Genomic DNA, 16519 nt, shown 5'->3' with positions numbered 1-16519 from the left:
TGAGAACCCTTGTAAGTTTCCCCTAAGGTAGCTGTAAATTACCATGACAGTTGTGTGAATAACCCGGTTTGTTTTAGATATTTAACTCTCGAACACAAATCTTGAACTTATTGTGTATTTGTCTGAGTTATCGGGTGTGTGTGTATTTTATTCCAAATGATTTGTTATGGTATCTACAGTAGGTTTAGTGCATGAAGAGTCTATTCATAATAAGAACACAAAGAAACGTATTCATTTATTCTCAGATTGATCCTAAATGCATCCTCCCTAAGATGAAAACCAAATTGTGTTTTTTAGGACCCTGTGGCATCAAAAATCTGGGACTGATGGCATTCAAGGACTAGGGTCTGTCTTCTTTGCTTTTCAATATCACTCTGTCATGCACTAAACCCTGTGTGTGGTATGTGTGTGTTGGATGCGTGAGTGTGTTTGTGTGCGTAGTGAGGTGTCTGTGTGTTTGTGAATCAACACGAGAGCATGTGCATGTATTTGAACAATTTCAAGTATCTGAGTCTGCCTGTTTTAGTGCCTGCATGTGAATGAGTGAAGAGAGAGAGAAAGAAAGTTACATGTCAACAGTATTTGTTGAGTTAACACACTGTGTAATGAATGCTTAGTGATAATGTGGGTTCCTTCTCTCTCATTCCCCAAAATCTCATGGTCAGTCATATGAATATGGTTTCTGGATTTAAAAAATGCATTTTCTGATTTTATGATAGTTTGATGTGTGCAGGCCAGGAAATCCTACCAGGGTATAAGCTAGAAGACAGACCCCCCACACACACTCTCCCCCCAGTGCCTAATGGAGAACAGACCTCCTCACACACACACCACCCACCCTCACCCTGCTGCCGGAGGAGTCCGCTGCAAGGCCTGCTGGGACATATCTGCCACAGCTTGGCAGCACATGATTCTGAAGAGAGGGAGAGAGAGGGAGAGAGGGAGGGAGGGGGAGAGCATCTGAAGGAGTGCTTTCATGTTCACGTCTAGTATTTCCTCCCTCAGTAACATACCCTCAAGCTCCCTCAGGAAGAATGGACTCCTTTCTTCTGAAAATCAATAAGCTATGGAGGTATTATTGGTCAAAGAAAAAGGAAAATGGACATCTCTGACATGGAGCCTGGAGGAGATAGTCTCAAACAGGATTGTGTGGAAGGTGTGCATGTAGTCAATGTATGACACATCTTCCAACTAAACCCTTTCCATGCCTTTCATTCTCAAATACTGACTGTGGTGGAAAAATGAAACCCCATAATCATTTTCTTCACGTTTTTTTCCATCCAAGTTATGTTGAAATAGCAGAAAGTCGTCTCCTGAACTGCTCTGATTCAGAATTTTCTGATTGGACTGTAGCATTTAGCAAATTCTCTAATTGTTGAATCCCCCTGCTCTGGAGTCCTCTCAAGGAGGGAGGAAGCTGATATTGTTGTTTTTATTTTAGATAAAAGATAATATTTGCATTTGGACAGCACAGGACCCTGTTTTTATGTGATGTGGGCGCCTGGCTCTAGAGGACATTCAACCATTACATTTCTGTGGTCTGAACTTGTGATCCTGTACTCAGTCCACCATAACTCAATAAAGGCCAGCAGCACAATGACAGTATGCCATAAAGTGGGAGCTAGGAGGCCTCTAAAGGGTTTAGAAACCTGTCATTTAGTTCCAGAATCACAGCTCTTTTCTAGCAAGGTTGTCAGTGTCAGCTTTGGGTATATGTGTGTCTAAGTAAAGCATATATGGGTAATTCCCATGTTGTGTGGCCTTTGCGTGTTTTGTTCATGTTCTTTGTTCAGGTATTGTGTTTTTCTTGGTGTCTGTGCATGTGTGTAGGAGCGATACAGGACAGGACAGTGATGGCCATCTAGATGATTGAGGAAGATTAGATGGATGAAGAATAAATAGTACATTTTTTATCAGCCTGGAGCCCCATTCTGCAGGTGGAATTAGAGGATTAATACTCTCCCTCCCCCTGTAATTACGGTAGCACTCCACTCAGGGTTGAGGCTTACTGTAATGTGTATCATCAAAACTGTAACTGGTGTGTTTTGGCTGAAAGGGGGAACCTTTACATAGACGTTCTTTCCTCTGACTCAAGGACACTTCAAATATTTATTTTCCTTCATTTTTTAACTAAGGGAGCAGAGCACATGTGTATGCGTGTGTATGCGTGCATGTGTGTGGTTGTTTTCAAAATCACTCTCCAACAACCTAGTAACACTGTGATCGGCCAGTTCATAAAATGTCCTAAATTGACAATATTGCAGTAATAAATAACTACGGTATAATATATATTATTAATTGTTTTGAAGACACTATTTCCATTAATGATTCTGAAGAGGAAGAATGGATGAGCGTTAGTGTCTCATTTAGGATTAGAGTAGTAGACTAAACCAGACCAGGTTTAAAAGAAGCTATTATGGTGAGTCATTTGGATGACGACTACATGCCATTTCAGCTCAGAGACTTGTACCAGCGTCTGCTTTCTCCCTCTGTCTGTCTGCCTGTCTGTCTGTCTTACATATATCTATGTTGGGAGAGATTTAGAAGTAGACGCATAAACATATGTATCTGTGACAGGCAGACAAGTCATTTTTTATTTTTAAAGCGTGTAATGTTGATGACTCCCCCCCTTAGCCTCAGCTGGAAACTCTCTGGTGCCCTCTGCTGAATGTACTGCACTCATTGATGCCCCATCTGAGGCCACTTTCAACACATTACACACACACAAACACACACACTCATTATGGTATTTTTGACTGTATTAAATATGTTCTCTCTCTCTCTCTCTCTCCCCCCCCCTCCGACACAGCCCAGGCGACAGCAGGACCCCAGCCCTGGCACCAACATGGGTAACAACGCTGATGATCACAAGATGCGCTAGAGGCCAGCGAGACACAGGGAGTGGGTCAGGGTGATCTGTCCATCATACTATGTCAGTCTCACACCCTGACATCAAGCTGTTAACTGGAGAGACCAAAGTCCACATTGCTGGGGATTTGGGGGTGGGGTGGGGTGGGATTCCTTTTAGTTTTAAAGTGTGGGTTAAGGGGATCGACCCAAACCTCGTTGTCTTCTGCGGGGTTTTGCACTATGTGATACATTCAGTTTAGTCCCCACTTCGCCTTCTGTATGCATGGAGCGCCTATCTATGTTTTCTTTTGTTCCCCTATGCAAAATATTTCGGAGGCACTTTCATTTACAATGCTTTATAAATAGGAAATGACTGGGTGATTATTAAATGGAACATTTTGTTCTTAAATAATAACTTATTTTCTAAATTGATATACTGTATTTCTAATGAATCCAAATGTCTGTTTCCATCTCCCTTATTATTTCCCAGAAATGTTATTTTCAAGGAGCACCTGAGGAGCACTGAACATACATTAGTTTTTGTTTTTCAAGTTTTGATTATTATTTATTATCAACTTCCATCAGGTAGTTTGGAAGTAGGCCATTAAGTTCAAATAGTTACTATTCAATCACCTATTTATTTTCTATTAATAAAGGACTGTAAACGATTGCCTAAAAGCTATCTCTTATCCTATTATAGCACTATTTTAATGAAATTGTATTTGTTATTATTTTATTCATGTTTCGTTTGAAAGTCATGATGTTTACTTTTTGTATTTCTTTTCTCTATATACATACTGTATTTGTCAGTCTTTCTGCTTTCGTATGGGATGTTAGTAGAATATAGAAAGTTGTGTTCTAGAAAAGTTACTTTTACAAAGAGGCACTTTCTGTCTTCCTGTCTCCTCTTTAATGTTGTTGTAACAGTCTTTGAACATGAGACTAGCAGCACAGAGCACACAATGAGGTCAGTGCTGAGCTCGCTCTCTATAAATTGAGGCAAATAGACTTTCTCCTCTGCATTGTTTTTTTATTTTTATTATTCTCTTTATTTCACGTTTCATCCAGATCAGGGTTTATAACGTCTAAGCAGTACATTTCTCCCAGAAAATGATGCAAAGGCACAGCAACATTGTCTCACTAACATACCCAACAGTTTTGTTTCGTATGTTTCAGGTTATCTGAATATCCTTGAGTTTGATCAATTATTTAGCTGTTGTCAGTGTTTCCTTCTCTTCCCCTAGCGGAATAGTTGTAACGGTTTATTCAAATAAAGTTGTCGGTCACACTTTATTTGAATAGTCCCGTATAGATGATATACAGATGGACATACGTTCAACAAGCTATCTGATGATAAGCAACTGCTTGCTAAAGTTATGGTTAAAGTTAGGTTTAGGTTAAGAATTTAAAATAAGGATTAGCGTTAAGGTTAGGGCTAGGGTTGGGGTTAGTGGATAGTTAGTTGAAATGTTGTTGACAGTTATTGAACATCTACGGACCATCTACTTAGGACTACCCAAATAAAGTGTTACCAAGTTGTTTGTACTAGAGATAAGAGAGAGTAAAATCTTTATAAGAGATAGAAGGCTTGCAATCCAACTCTGTTTCAACCAGTCATGAAATATTGGGATGAAATATGTAAAGAGTCAGTGAGGAGATGAAATAAGTAAGATAAATCACAGGAATACAGGTGTGTATGTTATTCAGTTTGAACAGTGATGGATTGTACAGTCTGAGGCTCAATATTTGAAATGAAAGGAGAAAGTTAAGGTCAAGTCTAGCAGCAGTAATGTACTGGTGGTTTTCCACCAGTCATTTGTAATGTATCAGCTCAGTATTTTATTCAAAGTTCATTTGCTTTAATTTGAATAAAGAGGAAAGGTGGAGGAAGTAGCCTATGTTTTGTAAAGGGATGAATGGTAGACATCAAGTTGTAAGATGTGGATGTGCAGGTCAGAAATAATGGGGTTTAGGTGGACAGTGGGAGAGGCATGAGTTTGTCACACTTTGCTGGGGAATCAAGTTCTAATTTCATACTGCATGTGATTGTATTTCCTTGGATTATGTTCTTAGGTTTTTATCCTAAATACTTTCATATCACATACTTGCATAATGTTTTACATCCCACTAATGATGCAGTTCTTTTGCATTTCTAGCTCATTAAAACAATGTGTATGGTCTTAGCCTGTTGCTTTAGTAAATCAAATCAAATGTATTTATGAAGCCCTTCTTAGATCATCTGATATCTCAAAGTGCTGTACAGAAACCCAGCCTAAAACCCCAAACAGCAAGCAATGCAGGTGTAGAAGCACGGTGTGTCACCTCAAGTTAGCATACCAATGTAGGTAGCAGGAACGAACAAGTATATGCTACCTTCCACAGTGATGTTTATGCAATGTGTACAGTATTTCACCATTTTCTGAGAGCTCTATTTCAAATGGTTTGTTTGATATCTACTCCAGTGTATAGGGTACCCGATTAAAGTATCAGTGCTCTTGAATAGAATTACAAAATGTATTGGACACTCAGAAACTAACTGGCCTACCTCCAGCTACAACCAAAAACAAATAGAAATATTGGGTATTTATTACTTCTCGATTTTGTGAACCTTTATTTGATTGAACTGTTGGTTAGATAGTACGATATGTTTGCAGGAGGTCAGGAATGTCCAAAAAAACACTGCAGTTATGACAAATCCCAGCCTTGATTTCCAATATAATTCATCTTTCCCTTCATGTGTAGGCCTACTCCCCTGAGTCCCAGTTAGCTGTAGCCCTGTCTGAGCTTCACCCTTCACTTAATGCTGGCATTAAGGCAAGTTACACACCAGAGACTATTTCCTAGTTTGCTCACTTAAAAAAAAAAAGGTTTATTTTCTTATTTGTTTTAAGTTATTGATACAGGTTGACCTTTGTTGTGTTCAGGTTATGCTATGAAGAACTGTGTATTTCTGTGTTTAATGGCCTACCTTTTAAGATTTTACTGAAGAATTTAGTTTAGTTCTTTCTGTTTTATGGTTTAGCTTGTTTAGCTTGTTTTGTTAAGGGGCAATTTAAATCTGAAGTGTTGAATTTGATGTGTTTCATAATAAACTTGTAACAAACGATTTACTAGGTCTTGTGCATTTTTTAAGAATCACCATTGCCAGAAACACTAATTTATCACTGACTTTATGACTGTCTATAATTTAAAGGCTGTCTGCCTCTCTTTGAGGTTATTTTGTCCTATGAATAATTACTATGCTCAACAAGTTGCTAGTCTCAGGTCTAGCCAGGTCGATGTATGCTCCGAACTTGAACTCAGATAATCTTTCAAGATGGCATTGTTCAGTCACAAGACTCTGAAGTTTGTAAACAAGTGAGATGGTAAACAGAACTCATCACCCGAGTCAGACACTCATAACAGGCAATCTTACAACCATGAACTACCAGCAAACATGATACCAGTGCACCATGAATAGGCTACACCTGTATGCTCATTGAAGTCAGCATAATAAGCATTTAAGTCGAATAGTTTAGTTTTATACTGTATCTGAATATTAATGAATAGTACTTAAATTGCACAATGTATATAGCCTGGCCATAGACAAGTTTTTGATTAGCATACAGTTTGATGAGAAATGATTCGTGTTAATTGCACTAATTATAGAAATGTGCAAACATAGACATGTTCACATAGATATTATAGCCTATAATTTAAACATGATAAGCGAGAAAAACATATTTTGAAGAAATATGTTGGTCAGCTGACCAGGAAGTGGCTGTTTCTTCACGACACACAGGAAGTTGAATAATCAGCTGATAGTGGTGGTGTTTTGTTGGAAGTTGCCGTTGTTTGTGAAGTGTTTATATTCCTGTCTCTTCAATTCACGATAAAGACACAACAAACGAAAAAAGGAATTCGATGGACATTTAATTATTAGTGATGTTATGAAAATTAGCTAAGTGACTCACTGTTACAATTTCAATTCATAGCTAGCTAGATTGCTGTTGAATCCTCGGGAAGAAAGAAAACAGCAACGTAACGTCAGTCAACGGGTTTGAGACGTTCTTTGTTTTTGTTTTGTCAGACAGAATTGCAGTATTTGGTTTCTTCTTTTTGAACATCGTTTTATATGTATTTATAATTGTGCGTGGATTTTGATAACAATAACTATACAGGAGAGCTAGCTAGCATAGTTACAAGTCGCCGATAATTGTTGTCAAGCTCCCGAGTTGTCTAATCAGAAGCGAGACAACAGAGCTGTTTAGATAGTGACGAGTGTGGAAAGATTTCTAGCTAGCTAGCTAGCTAGTTGTTGTGGTGTGACCGTCATTTGCACATCACTCAGTTATCTCAACTGCGACCTGTTCGTAGAGTTATAAGTCAGCCACCAACCTGTAATTATCAGTTAGCTTTGTGTGCAATTTAGCAAGTTTGTTGCGCAATTCCTGAATGCCAACGTTGTCAGCAAGGATCGCTGGTCCAAAAGTATGGTAACAGCAATGTGTCGTAACTAAGTGTTGGAGTGTCTTGGCCTCTGAGAAGGTGTCATTTGTCCCACTGTCAATATATTTCAGGGTGTTTTATGTAAACCCGTATTGTGTATGCCTATGAATTAAGTATTATTTTATTGTGTTAATAGCTTCATGTTGTGTAGAAACCGTGCAATTGAAAAGGAGTGATTTAAGAAGAGAAGGGTCAGGCAGTCTAATATTAAAGAACGGTCCAGTTCTGGGACAGGCACAGAACCTCCTTGAAAATCCTTCTCCCTACTTGCCAATGCTGGATCTGGAAGTTGTTCCTGAAAGATCTTTAGGACATGAGCAATGGGAATTTGCATTAGGTAAGCGACTCAGAAGATAATAGGTTATTTGGTATTTCTTCATCCGATCACACACCCTAAATGTTTTCCCTGTCCGTTATTTGACATATTTGTTTGTAATTTGTAAATGCGGGCTAAATCTATCTCGTATCTTCTCCATCTTTTTGTCACAGGGATGCCATTGGCCCAGGCCATTTCCATTTTACAGAAACACTGCCGCATCATCAAGAATGTCCAGGTTCTCTACAGTGAACAAGTAAGAGATGAGATGACTGCTCTTTGATATGATGTAGGGTGTGGGCTGTCAGATTAATGTCACAGATTCTTGATTGACTGTACCCTGTAATTACATGTTATCTTTCTGTGTTTCTAGATGCCACTCAGTCATGACCTCATACTCAACTTGACTCAGGATGGAATGAAACTGCTGTTTGATGCCTGTAACCAGAGACTGAAGGTGAGGGAGGGGTGCTCTCGTGACTTTAGACTTCATTCAGTAAATACTGTATGTTGAACACTAATCACGTCTCTTGTTGCTGTAATGTTTAGGTGATTGAAGTATACGACTTGAGCAAAGTGAAATTGAAATACTGGTGAGTGATCATCTGTTCCTAGTGTGAATAGCTGTGTGAGTATTAACAAATGTATATGTGAGCGAGGTGGGAATTTGTCAGACTGGAATTGTTTATTTTACTTAGTGAGAATAGTTTGTTTTGCACATTGTTCATCTTATGTTGGATGTGGGACTTTGTGCTACTACAAAAGTACGTGGACACCCCTTCAAATTAGTGGCACATCAAATGAGTGGACTCTGCTATTTTGCTATTTCAGCCACACCTGTTATTGACAGGTATATCAAATCTAGCACACAGCCATGCAATCTCCATCGAAACACTTTGTCAGTAGAATGGAAGAGCTCAGTGTCTTTCAATGTGGCACTGTCATAGGATGCCACCTTTCCAACACGTCAGTCTGTCAGATTTCTGCCATGCTAGAGCTGCCCCGGTCAACTGTAAGTGCTGTTATTGTGAAGTGGAAATAGGAGCCACAATAGCTCAGCTGCGAAGTGGTAGGCCACACAAGCTCACAGAGTGGGACCGCCGAGTGCTGAAGCGCTTAGTGCATAAAAATCATCGGTCCTCGGTTGCAACATTCACTATCGAGTTCCAAACCACCTCCTGAAGCACGCAAGCCTCAGATCACAATGCTAAGCGTCGGCTGGAGTGGTGTAAAACTCGCTGCCATTGGACTTTGGAGCAGTGGAAACGTGTTCTTTGGCGTGATGAATCACGCTTCACCAACTGGCAGTCTGACAGATTAATCTGTATTTGGCGGATGCCAGAAGAACGCTACCTGCCCTACCTGGTTCGGGCTAGGCCACTTACTTCCAGTGAAGGGAAATCTGAATGCTACAGCATACAGTGACAATTCTGTGCTTCCAACTTTGTGGCAACAGTTTGGGGAAGGCCCTTTCCTGTTTCAGCATGACAATGCCCTCAAGCACAAAGCGAGGTCCATACAGAAATGGTTTGTTGAGATCGGTGTGGAAGAACTTGACTGGCCTGCACAGAGCCCTTAACTCCATCGAACACCTTTGGGATGAATTGGAACGCCAACTTCGAGCCAGGTCTAATCACCCAACATCAGTGCCGACCTCACTAATGCTCTTGTGGCTAAATGGAAGCAAGTCCCCGCAGCAATGTTCCAATATTTAGGGGAAAGCCTTCCCAGAAGAGTGGAGGCTTTTTATAGCAGCAAACTGGTGACCAACTCCATATTAATGCCCATGATTTTGGAATGAGATGTTCGATGAGCAGGTGTCCACATACATTTGGTAATATATTGCAATAGTATCTAAGCCTAAATGGTGTCATTGTCTTGCAGTGGAGTACATTTCAACACTCAGGCTATAGCACCCACTATAGAGCAGATTGACCAGTCCTTTGGTGCCACACACCCTGGAGGTAAGGGAAAGACACTCACCAATCAGCAGATACAACTTGGTTTCTTATTGATAGTACTGTAGAATGCTGCAAGGTATGCTTGTGTTTGACCATGTTTTCCTCACTCCACAGTATACAATGCTGCAGAGCAACTGTTCCACTTGAACTTTCGGGGACTCTCCTTCTCCTTCCAGCTTGACTCATGGAATGAAGCTCCCAAGTATGAGGTGAGACTATTACCTGTTCCTGTTGTATTTATCCCTAGTATGCTGTTTCTATCTGACTGGCTTTATAATTTCCTTATAAACCCTGTTTGACATACAGTATCTGCCACACTGCAAATGTATTCCGTAACTTGCTCTTCTTGTTGTACCCTTAAAAGTTTCCCTCATCTATTTTTTCAAATGGACTTTACCTGGCTGACAACCCGTAATAGACCTTGTTAACCAGATAAAGTACTAGTCTTTTTGGCTTGGATTATTTGTTAAATAATGAAAACCCCTGTGTCTCATTTTGACCCCATGGGAATTAACAAACTAATTGCTACATCACCAATATGCTGCATGTGTATTTGGTTTTGAAGCATTTGATAATGCTGGAAATACAAAATAAATCTGCCAAAAATGGCTTATTATGTATTGTTTTGTGAAAGTGCATTGCTACAGTATAAAGCTGTTGATGTGAGTGCTTGTGTCTCTATATGATGAATGTGAGCTGTTGAAATGCACACGCCAATCTACTCCCAGTTGTTTTGCTTTGACAGCCTAACTTTGCCCATGGCTTGGCCTCCCTGCAGATTCCGCACGGGGCCACAGTGAAACGGATGTACATCTATACTGGGAACAACCTACAGGACACCAAGTAAGAACATAATGTATTCACAAGCACACCTGGAATAATGTATGAGCGTGGCAAGTTTATGGGGAGATTGAGGAAGCAGGTGGAGTATAAGGTGAAGGGGAAGATACTGTGTGTTTGGTGAGCTTGTTTACTCCAATGGAAATGCTTCAACTAACACCATCTTCTCCTTTGAATATGGTTAGGTTTAAAAGTATTGCGAGATGTGTGATCTTGGATTGCAGAAAAAAACATGACTGTGACTCACTCTGTCGCTCCTCAGGGCTCCAGTGATGCCCCTTGCCTGTTTCCTTGGCAACGTGTATGCAGAGTGTGTGGACGTGCTGAAGAATGGTGCGGGACCACTTGGTCTGAGACTTCGCATCCTCACTGCAGGTACATAGCAAAGGGACATCTCAACCCACTCATGTCTATGAGTACAACACCATCAGAACTGTGTAATTGAAGCTAATTCTGTTCGGGTTGATATTCATTTTGAGGCTCTCTGAACACATACCACTGACGGGACTGGAGGACGTAGGTGTTCTTTTTCCGTAGCTCAATCCATCCACAATTCTAATTGGATCAGGCTAGTATTCTCTCCCTTCCTTTAATTAATTCCTTCCTCCAGCTCTGTTGTTAGGACTGTAATAGAGCCTCCTGCTGGAGCTACAGAATAGTGCTTTCCTTCAAGTCCCTCAGTTCCATGCCCTCTCCAGTCCATATGTAAAGCCCTGCTGATCTCATCACCAGATATCACCTCTGACAGGCCCCTCCCCTGGAGAGGCTGAGCTAAACAAATAACCTACAGGAGGAGCCATGTACTCTACGCCCTTTAGTAGATGGGAAGAGGGCTGTCAAAATATGTTAAGTCATCTGAAAGTCTCTTGGAATCCCTCATCCAGTGTTTAGACGTGTGTCTTTTGACCAGCTGTTTTTGTTGTCTCTGGTTTGATGTATTATATGCATTTGTAATGAAATTATGTGCTCCAACAGTTTTGCAACATCAGGTCATATTCAGCTTGGATAATGAGTGTACTTGTGTCCTGTTGTCAGGCTGCGGGCCGGGGGTGATGGCTGATGCCAAGGTGCGTGCTGTGGAGAGGAACATCTACTTTGGAGACTCCTGTCAAGATGTGCTGAGCGCTCTGGGCTCGCCACACAAGGTCTTCTACAAGTCAGAGGACAAGGTAAGGCCCTTAACTCTCTTCCCTGTCTCCCTCTTTTACCCTGACCCCCTTTTCTCAGACTTGACTTGCTGCTCTCTGTTTATAAACAAGCTCTCTTCATGTTTTGGTTTCCTGTTTCAGATGAAGATCCACTCTCCGTCGCCTCACAAGCAGGTCCCGTCCAAATGCAATGACTACTTCTTCAACTACTTCACCCTGGGGGTGGTAGGTCTTGGTGTTATATGGGGGGGGGTAAAAAGGGGGCTTGTCTTTTTTATGTTGACATTAAAGCTCAATGTGCAGTTTTGACCTCTGATTGTTCCCTCTTCCTGTCGTTCCAGGACATACTCTTTGATTCCACCACACACCTGGTGAAGAAGTTTGTCCTTCATACCAACTTCCCTGGTCATTACAATTTCAACATGTAAGTCTCTCTGCCTCAGTTAAGACTGGCACTTTATTGGCCCTTGGCTCAAATATGCAATGTTCAGACATATGATTAATTTGAATGAATGATTTGCAGTAGAGCCATAAGAGGCTATTAACTCTTTAGTGGTTGAAGTAATGTAGTCGCAGGACTGAACGGCTCCCCACTCAGTAACATGTCAAATCTCTCAATACTAGATATCATCGATGCGATTTCAAGATTCCACTTGTCATTAAGAAAGGTGAGTTTCTAATCAGCTTTTGTATTGTATTTCCTGAGTTTTTTGGTGCTCCTTTTGTACTCTGCCTGTCTCCTCTCTGACCTATGTCAAGTCTCCTCATGTAATCTTGTCTGTGTCTTTCAGAAGCTGCTGATGCTCAGTGGGAGGACTGCATTCTCACTACCTACAGCAAGGTCAGATATGCCTGACCTGCTCAGTCTTTGCCTAACTGAATGTTTTCCTACAACATACTGTATATTTTTGATAAAGAGTTGTGAAAAACACCACACAAGCAACTATGTTTAAACTTTATAGGTATCTGTGACTTCAGAGAAGGTTTGTGTTCTCCTGACTGACTATGGTTGTGTCTCCCTTAGTGGGATCAGATTCAGGAGCTTCTTGGACACCCCATGGAGAAGCCTGTCGTGCTCCACAGGTAAGAGATATCTGGGTTAGAATATACATGACTACTTTCTGATGAAGTGTTTTCACTGACTGCTGGCTCTGCAGTTACCAAAAAGGTGTTCATTTTTTCTGTCTCACAGGTCATCCTCGGCAAATAATACCAATCCCTTCGGCTCTACGTTCTGTTTTGGACTACAGCGAATGATCTTTGAGGTAAGAACTTGGTGTGTTTCCTGAGTCGTGAGTGATGATGGCATTAGGTTGAGTAGTACAAAGGCCTGTATGTAAACTGTGTCCCAACTGTGCAAACTTGTCGTCCCAGGTGATGCAGAACAACCACATAGCTTCAGTGACTCTGTACGGTGCCCCCAGACCCAGCAGCCGGGTCCGAGCCGAGGCCAGCGCCCACTGAACAGCATCCTACTGCCAACCCAGGCTTGGCCTGAGGGCTGTCTCTCCCCTCCTCCAGGCCACACCACAGCACCCCTAGGCTGATCAGAGCAGTGTACTCTGTCTCACTCAATCTCTCACCCACTGCCATGTTCACACCAGAGAGGAGCTCCTCTGGACCCATCTGCCCCACTCTGACAGGCACCTCATCCAGAGGCCTGCTAGGAGCCTTACGTCAGTCTTCATCCCACCCCCCTCCCACCTCTGACTTACCCTGTCCCAATGGTCTTCATCATCAAAACACTCATTAGATGTGTTTCATCAATGCACATTTGTATGCCGGCATGCACAAACACATGCTCACCTGCATACACAAATGAGCACCTGCGTGCATGTTACAGTTTTTAAAATGACTTAATACATGCTTGACATGCACACATATATCATAAACTGATACCAAAATCATTTCAATCCTTTCTCCACTATATGTTCATGTTACCTGTTAATACACATGAATATGGATGCAGGCTCATCTCATATCTGCAGCACTAGCATAACAAGTACACCATTACATACACAGACAGTTACAGAAACAAACATGCATGCACACAGACAATTGCATGAATAGAGAAGTTGTTGTTTTTAAAAGGAGAGTGGTAAAAGATGACTAGCACAAACTGGCCTCCCCATGGAGGGTCCTAGTGCTCTGCATGCTTTGAGGGGGAACTGTCTTGGCACATGATCAAACACAGACACACATATACTGGTCCACATACACCACACACACATTCATACACTCGTGTCATGAACAAGTCCTCAGCATAAGCCACCTCCTATTGCAAGGCCGTAAATCACTAACTGCATTTGTAGTTAGTTTGTTTTGTGTTTATTTGCCAGGACCGATGGAAACATTTGAACATTTGCACTAAGATACACCCTATTTACTTTCTTGTTGTTTCCTATCCAGTGAGGAGTATTGTGCATTTTATTTCTATTAGTGATGGCAGAGGAAAGGCTCCAGCTCCTCTATCCCATGACTGACTTCCTTTCCTTCCACATGTACACTATCCCCTCCACTGTCCACTGCTACCCCTGTCTTTACAGCCTTCCTCCCCATGCTATCTCATGATTTCTCTCTTTCCCCCTCCATCTCTCTCTCTTCACAGGAGACACACAAATGAATCCCTCAGATTTACTTCATCATTGCTATCATTATTCATTTTTAAAAAGTGTTAAATTGCCAAAAGTTTTGCCAAAGATGGTTCAGCATGTTTTAAGTTATCCAGACATTTTAGTTTGTCAAAATTGGACCTTTTTCTAAGAAGAGCAGACATTCCCTCCTAAACAATATTTTTTTTAAATTGTAGGCCCCTGACCCATAATCTTAATCTCTCCTAAAGTACTTCTTGAGTATATAATCTTTATTATTTGTGCTTTTTAATGCAGATATTTTATCATTCAGTTTTTAGTCTCCTGAGACTCCTCCCTATGTGTAGCAGGTAGATTTGGGACTATGTGCAGCAGCAGTCTCTTCTGGTGTTTTGTACAGATTTGTAAATAGTGTGCTCTTTTTTTTTGTCATTTTAAGCTAATGGTACAATGTGGGTCTGAATTGTTTTAAGGTCAGAGCACACACCAGACGTGACACTTGTATTACTTAGGAATTCTGTTTGATGTCTCTCTCCCTAGTGGAGAGAACAGTGGCGCTCCTAAGCCCTGGGCCTGGAGGGTTCATTCATCTCTCTAGTTCAGCTTTAACCACTTAGTACTAGAGACCGATGCTGAAGATGGGTTAAAGCCGAGACAAGGAGGGGTTACTGTTGGATAGGGAAGGGAGCCCTGTACAGTCTATGATGTTTAGAACCCCTGGATGTGTGTGTGATCAGTGTTACAGTGGGTTGATCGTGTTCTGGTGCTAGATCAGAGGTGTGACTGAGGCTTATGTGTGTCCTCCCATCTTGTGTATCTATCTGCCATTATGTCAGCCCCTGTCAGACCAGCCCTCCAGGCCTCAGCTTTACAGCGTGTGATGCAGGCTTATTACATGGGCATTGTTCATTCTGTTACATTGACTTGTTTCATGAGTTGCGATTGGGGGGGGGGCCCTGTACTGTTGTTTTTAATTTTATCCCTTGCTTTGTGCAAGTTGAATAAAAGAAAAGGTAGAATGGCTTGTTAAAGTTGTGCCTCATCTCCCACCAAGCCTGTCTTGACTTCTCTCTGTAAATTAAACTAGGCTATAGAACTGCATTGTGTATGACTTGAGCATGAAAAGTTAACATGGTTGGCTGACTGTCACCCATAGTCATCATTGTCCTCTTGCTCCAGAAAACATAACAGTAAAGAGTAGATTAAAGACTTGGGTCACTATTCAATCTGTATCACTGAAGTGTTACAGCAAGCACGATAAATGTAAAGGTAATTCATTTTCAATTACTCTGTAACTCAACTTTCTCGATATGGATTGAATAGAGCCCTTGATGTAGAGGTCCTGAGCTCAGTCATGAAGGGCATCGCTGTCATCCTCATCACATATCCCCCTGGTATTCTGATTGGAAGATTTGCACAGTACACAATACATTGTTTTGTCTGGTCTTATGTTATCGTTGCAGGACACAGAAACATGTATATCACTCTGAACATCTCACAGCAAGACAATGGTTATAACATCAGTTTGAGCACTCACTGGCCAGCCCTTCATGACCTGAGATGGATACACAGACTGGTTGTGTTGGAATTCAAATACAATGCACACTCAGCTTTGAGCGAGAAAACAAATGCAACACCACCAATGTTGCAGTGATGTTTCTGGAATGTTACTGCTGAGAGTGAGTAGCTAGTGTGCTGGGCTGTGCTTGCCCAATCTCAGGTGGACATATCAGATATTTTTTTAATGCCAGGAGCAAGTGAATGCTTAATTTTCATCAGTTGGTTTTAGCTATTTTATTTCCTCTGAGGTAATCCTATTTTTCCATTGGAATGAATGAATGGTTGTCCTTAAGATTAGAAATGGACAACTTCAGTTTAGTGTAATACTCGTATTAATTCTATGTATTGTCTCCCTTTATATTGTGTGTTATCCTCCTCCCCCAAAGTAATTATTTTTGGTGGATTCAGTACAGTTAACCCATTTCTGGAAATGGGAATTATCCTTAATTAAACTTGTGAATCAAATTCATTGGAATGTGGTGTTTTATATTTTGGATACCTTTACTTCTGTACAATAAAGAACATGTATAGATCAACATTATCAAGCATGTCATAGAAAGCAATAACCATTACTGCGGTGAATCAGAACGGTCTGCTTAAAGCTTGCACAATGCTTCCGACTGAAACGATGCAAGATTGCTGTGATAAATTTAGATGAGCTCCTCATTAAATCTACTGAAACTCAACATTTATAATTTTATAACACTGCTCATTATGAATTCTGTTAATTAAAAATAATCCTGTTACTGTATGTACAAAAAGGAT

General features: G+C 41.0%; 2 protein-coding genes across 9 annotated transcripts in view; both read left to right on the top strand.

The window, feature by feature from the left end:
- LOC115109370 (core-binding factor subunit beta) overlaps nt 1–5956 on the top strand; it is a 36843-nt gene extending 30887 nt beyond the window's left edge. For 3 of the 6 annotated variants that reach the window (XM_029634191.2, XM_029634190.2, XM_065009734.1), the window contains one exon: nt 2810–5956. In XM_029634191.2, the coding sequence (XP_029490051.1) occupies nt 2810–2881 (72 nt within the window). In that variant the 3' untranslated portion in view covers nt 2882–5956. Of the gene's footprint in view, nt 1–297; nt 346–2809 lie in introns of all 6 variants that reach the window. The other 3 variants (XM_029634194.2, XM_029634193.2, XM_029634192.2) reach the window with 3 other exon arrangements.
- A 680-nt stretch (nt 5957–6636) lies between these two features.
- On the top strand, nt 6637–16223 carry phaf1 (phagosome assembly factor 1). 3 transcript variants are annotated; one of them, XM_029634189.2, is made up of 16 exons: nt 6637–7675; nt 7828–7910; nt 8028–8111; nt 8204–8247; nt 9539–9618; nt 9730–9824; nt 10394–10458; nt 10718–10830; nt 11491–11624; nt 11745–11828; nt 11945–12027; nt 12228–12271; nt 12395–12444; nt 12628–12686; nt 12796–12868; nt 12978–16223. In XM_029634189.2, exons 1-16 carry the CDS (start codon nt 7612–7614, stop codon nt 13065–13067), a joined length of 1245 nt encoding a protein of 414 aa, XP_029490049.1. In that variant the 5' UTR covers nt 6637–7611; the 3' UTR covers nt 13068–16223. The 3 variants fall into 3 exon arrangements, with proteins under 3 accessions (XP_029490049.1, XP_029490048.1, XP_029490047.1); XM_029634188.2 differs by having other exon boundaries at nt 10361–10458; nt 12398–12444; XM_029634187.2 differs by having other exon boundaries at nt 10361–10458.
- Nucleotides 16224–16519: the final 296 nt, after the last annotated feature.

This window comes from Oncorhynchus nerka, linkage group LG25, assembly GCF_034236695.1.
Source record: "Oncorhynchus nerka isolate Pitt River linkage group LG25, Oner_Uvic_2.0, whole genome shotgun sequence".
In the NCBI taxonomy this organism is placed as follows: domain Eukaryota; kingdom Metazoa; phylum Chordata; class Actinopteri; order Salmoniformes; family Salmonidae; genus Oncorhynchus; species Oncorhynchus nerka.
This window is presented reverse-complemented; position numbering and strand designations above follow the sequence as displayed.

Coding starts and splice junctions, on each gene's coding strand:
- phaf1 (XM_029634187.2), top strand. CDS start 7,612: ATGCTGGATCTGGAAGTTGTTCCTGAAAGATCTTTAGGACATGAGCAA. Junction 10,831..11,490: donor ACTTCGCATCCTCACTGCAG/GTACATAGCAAA, acceptor TCCTGTTGTCAG/GCTGCGGGCCGGGGGTGATG. Junction 12,028..12,227: donor GGTCATTACAATTTCAACAT/GTAAGTCTCTCT, acceptor TCTCAATACTAG/ATATCATCGATGCGATTTCA.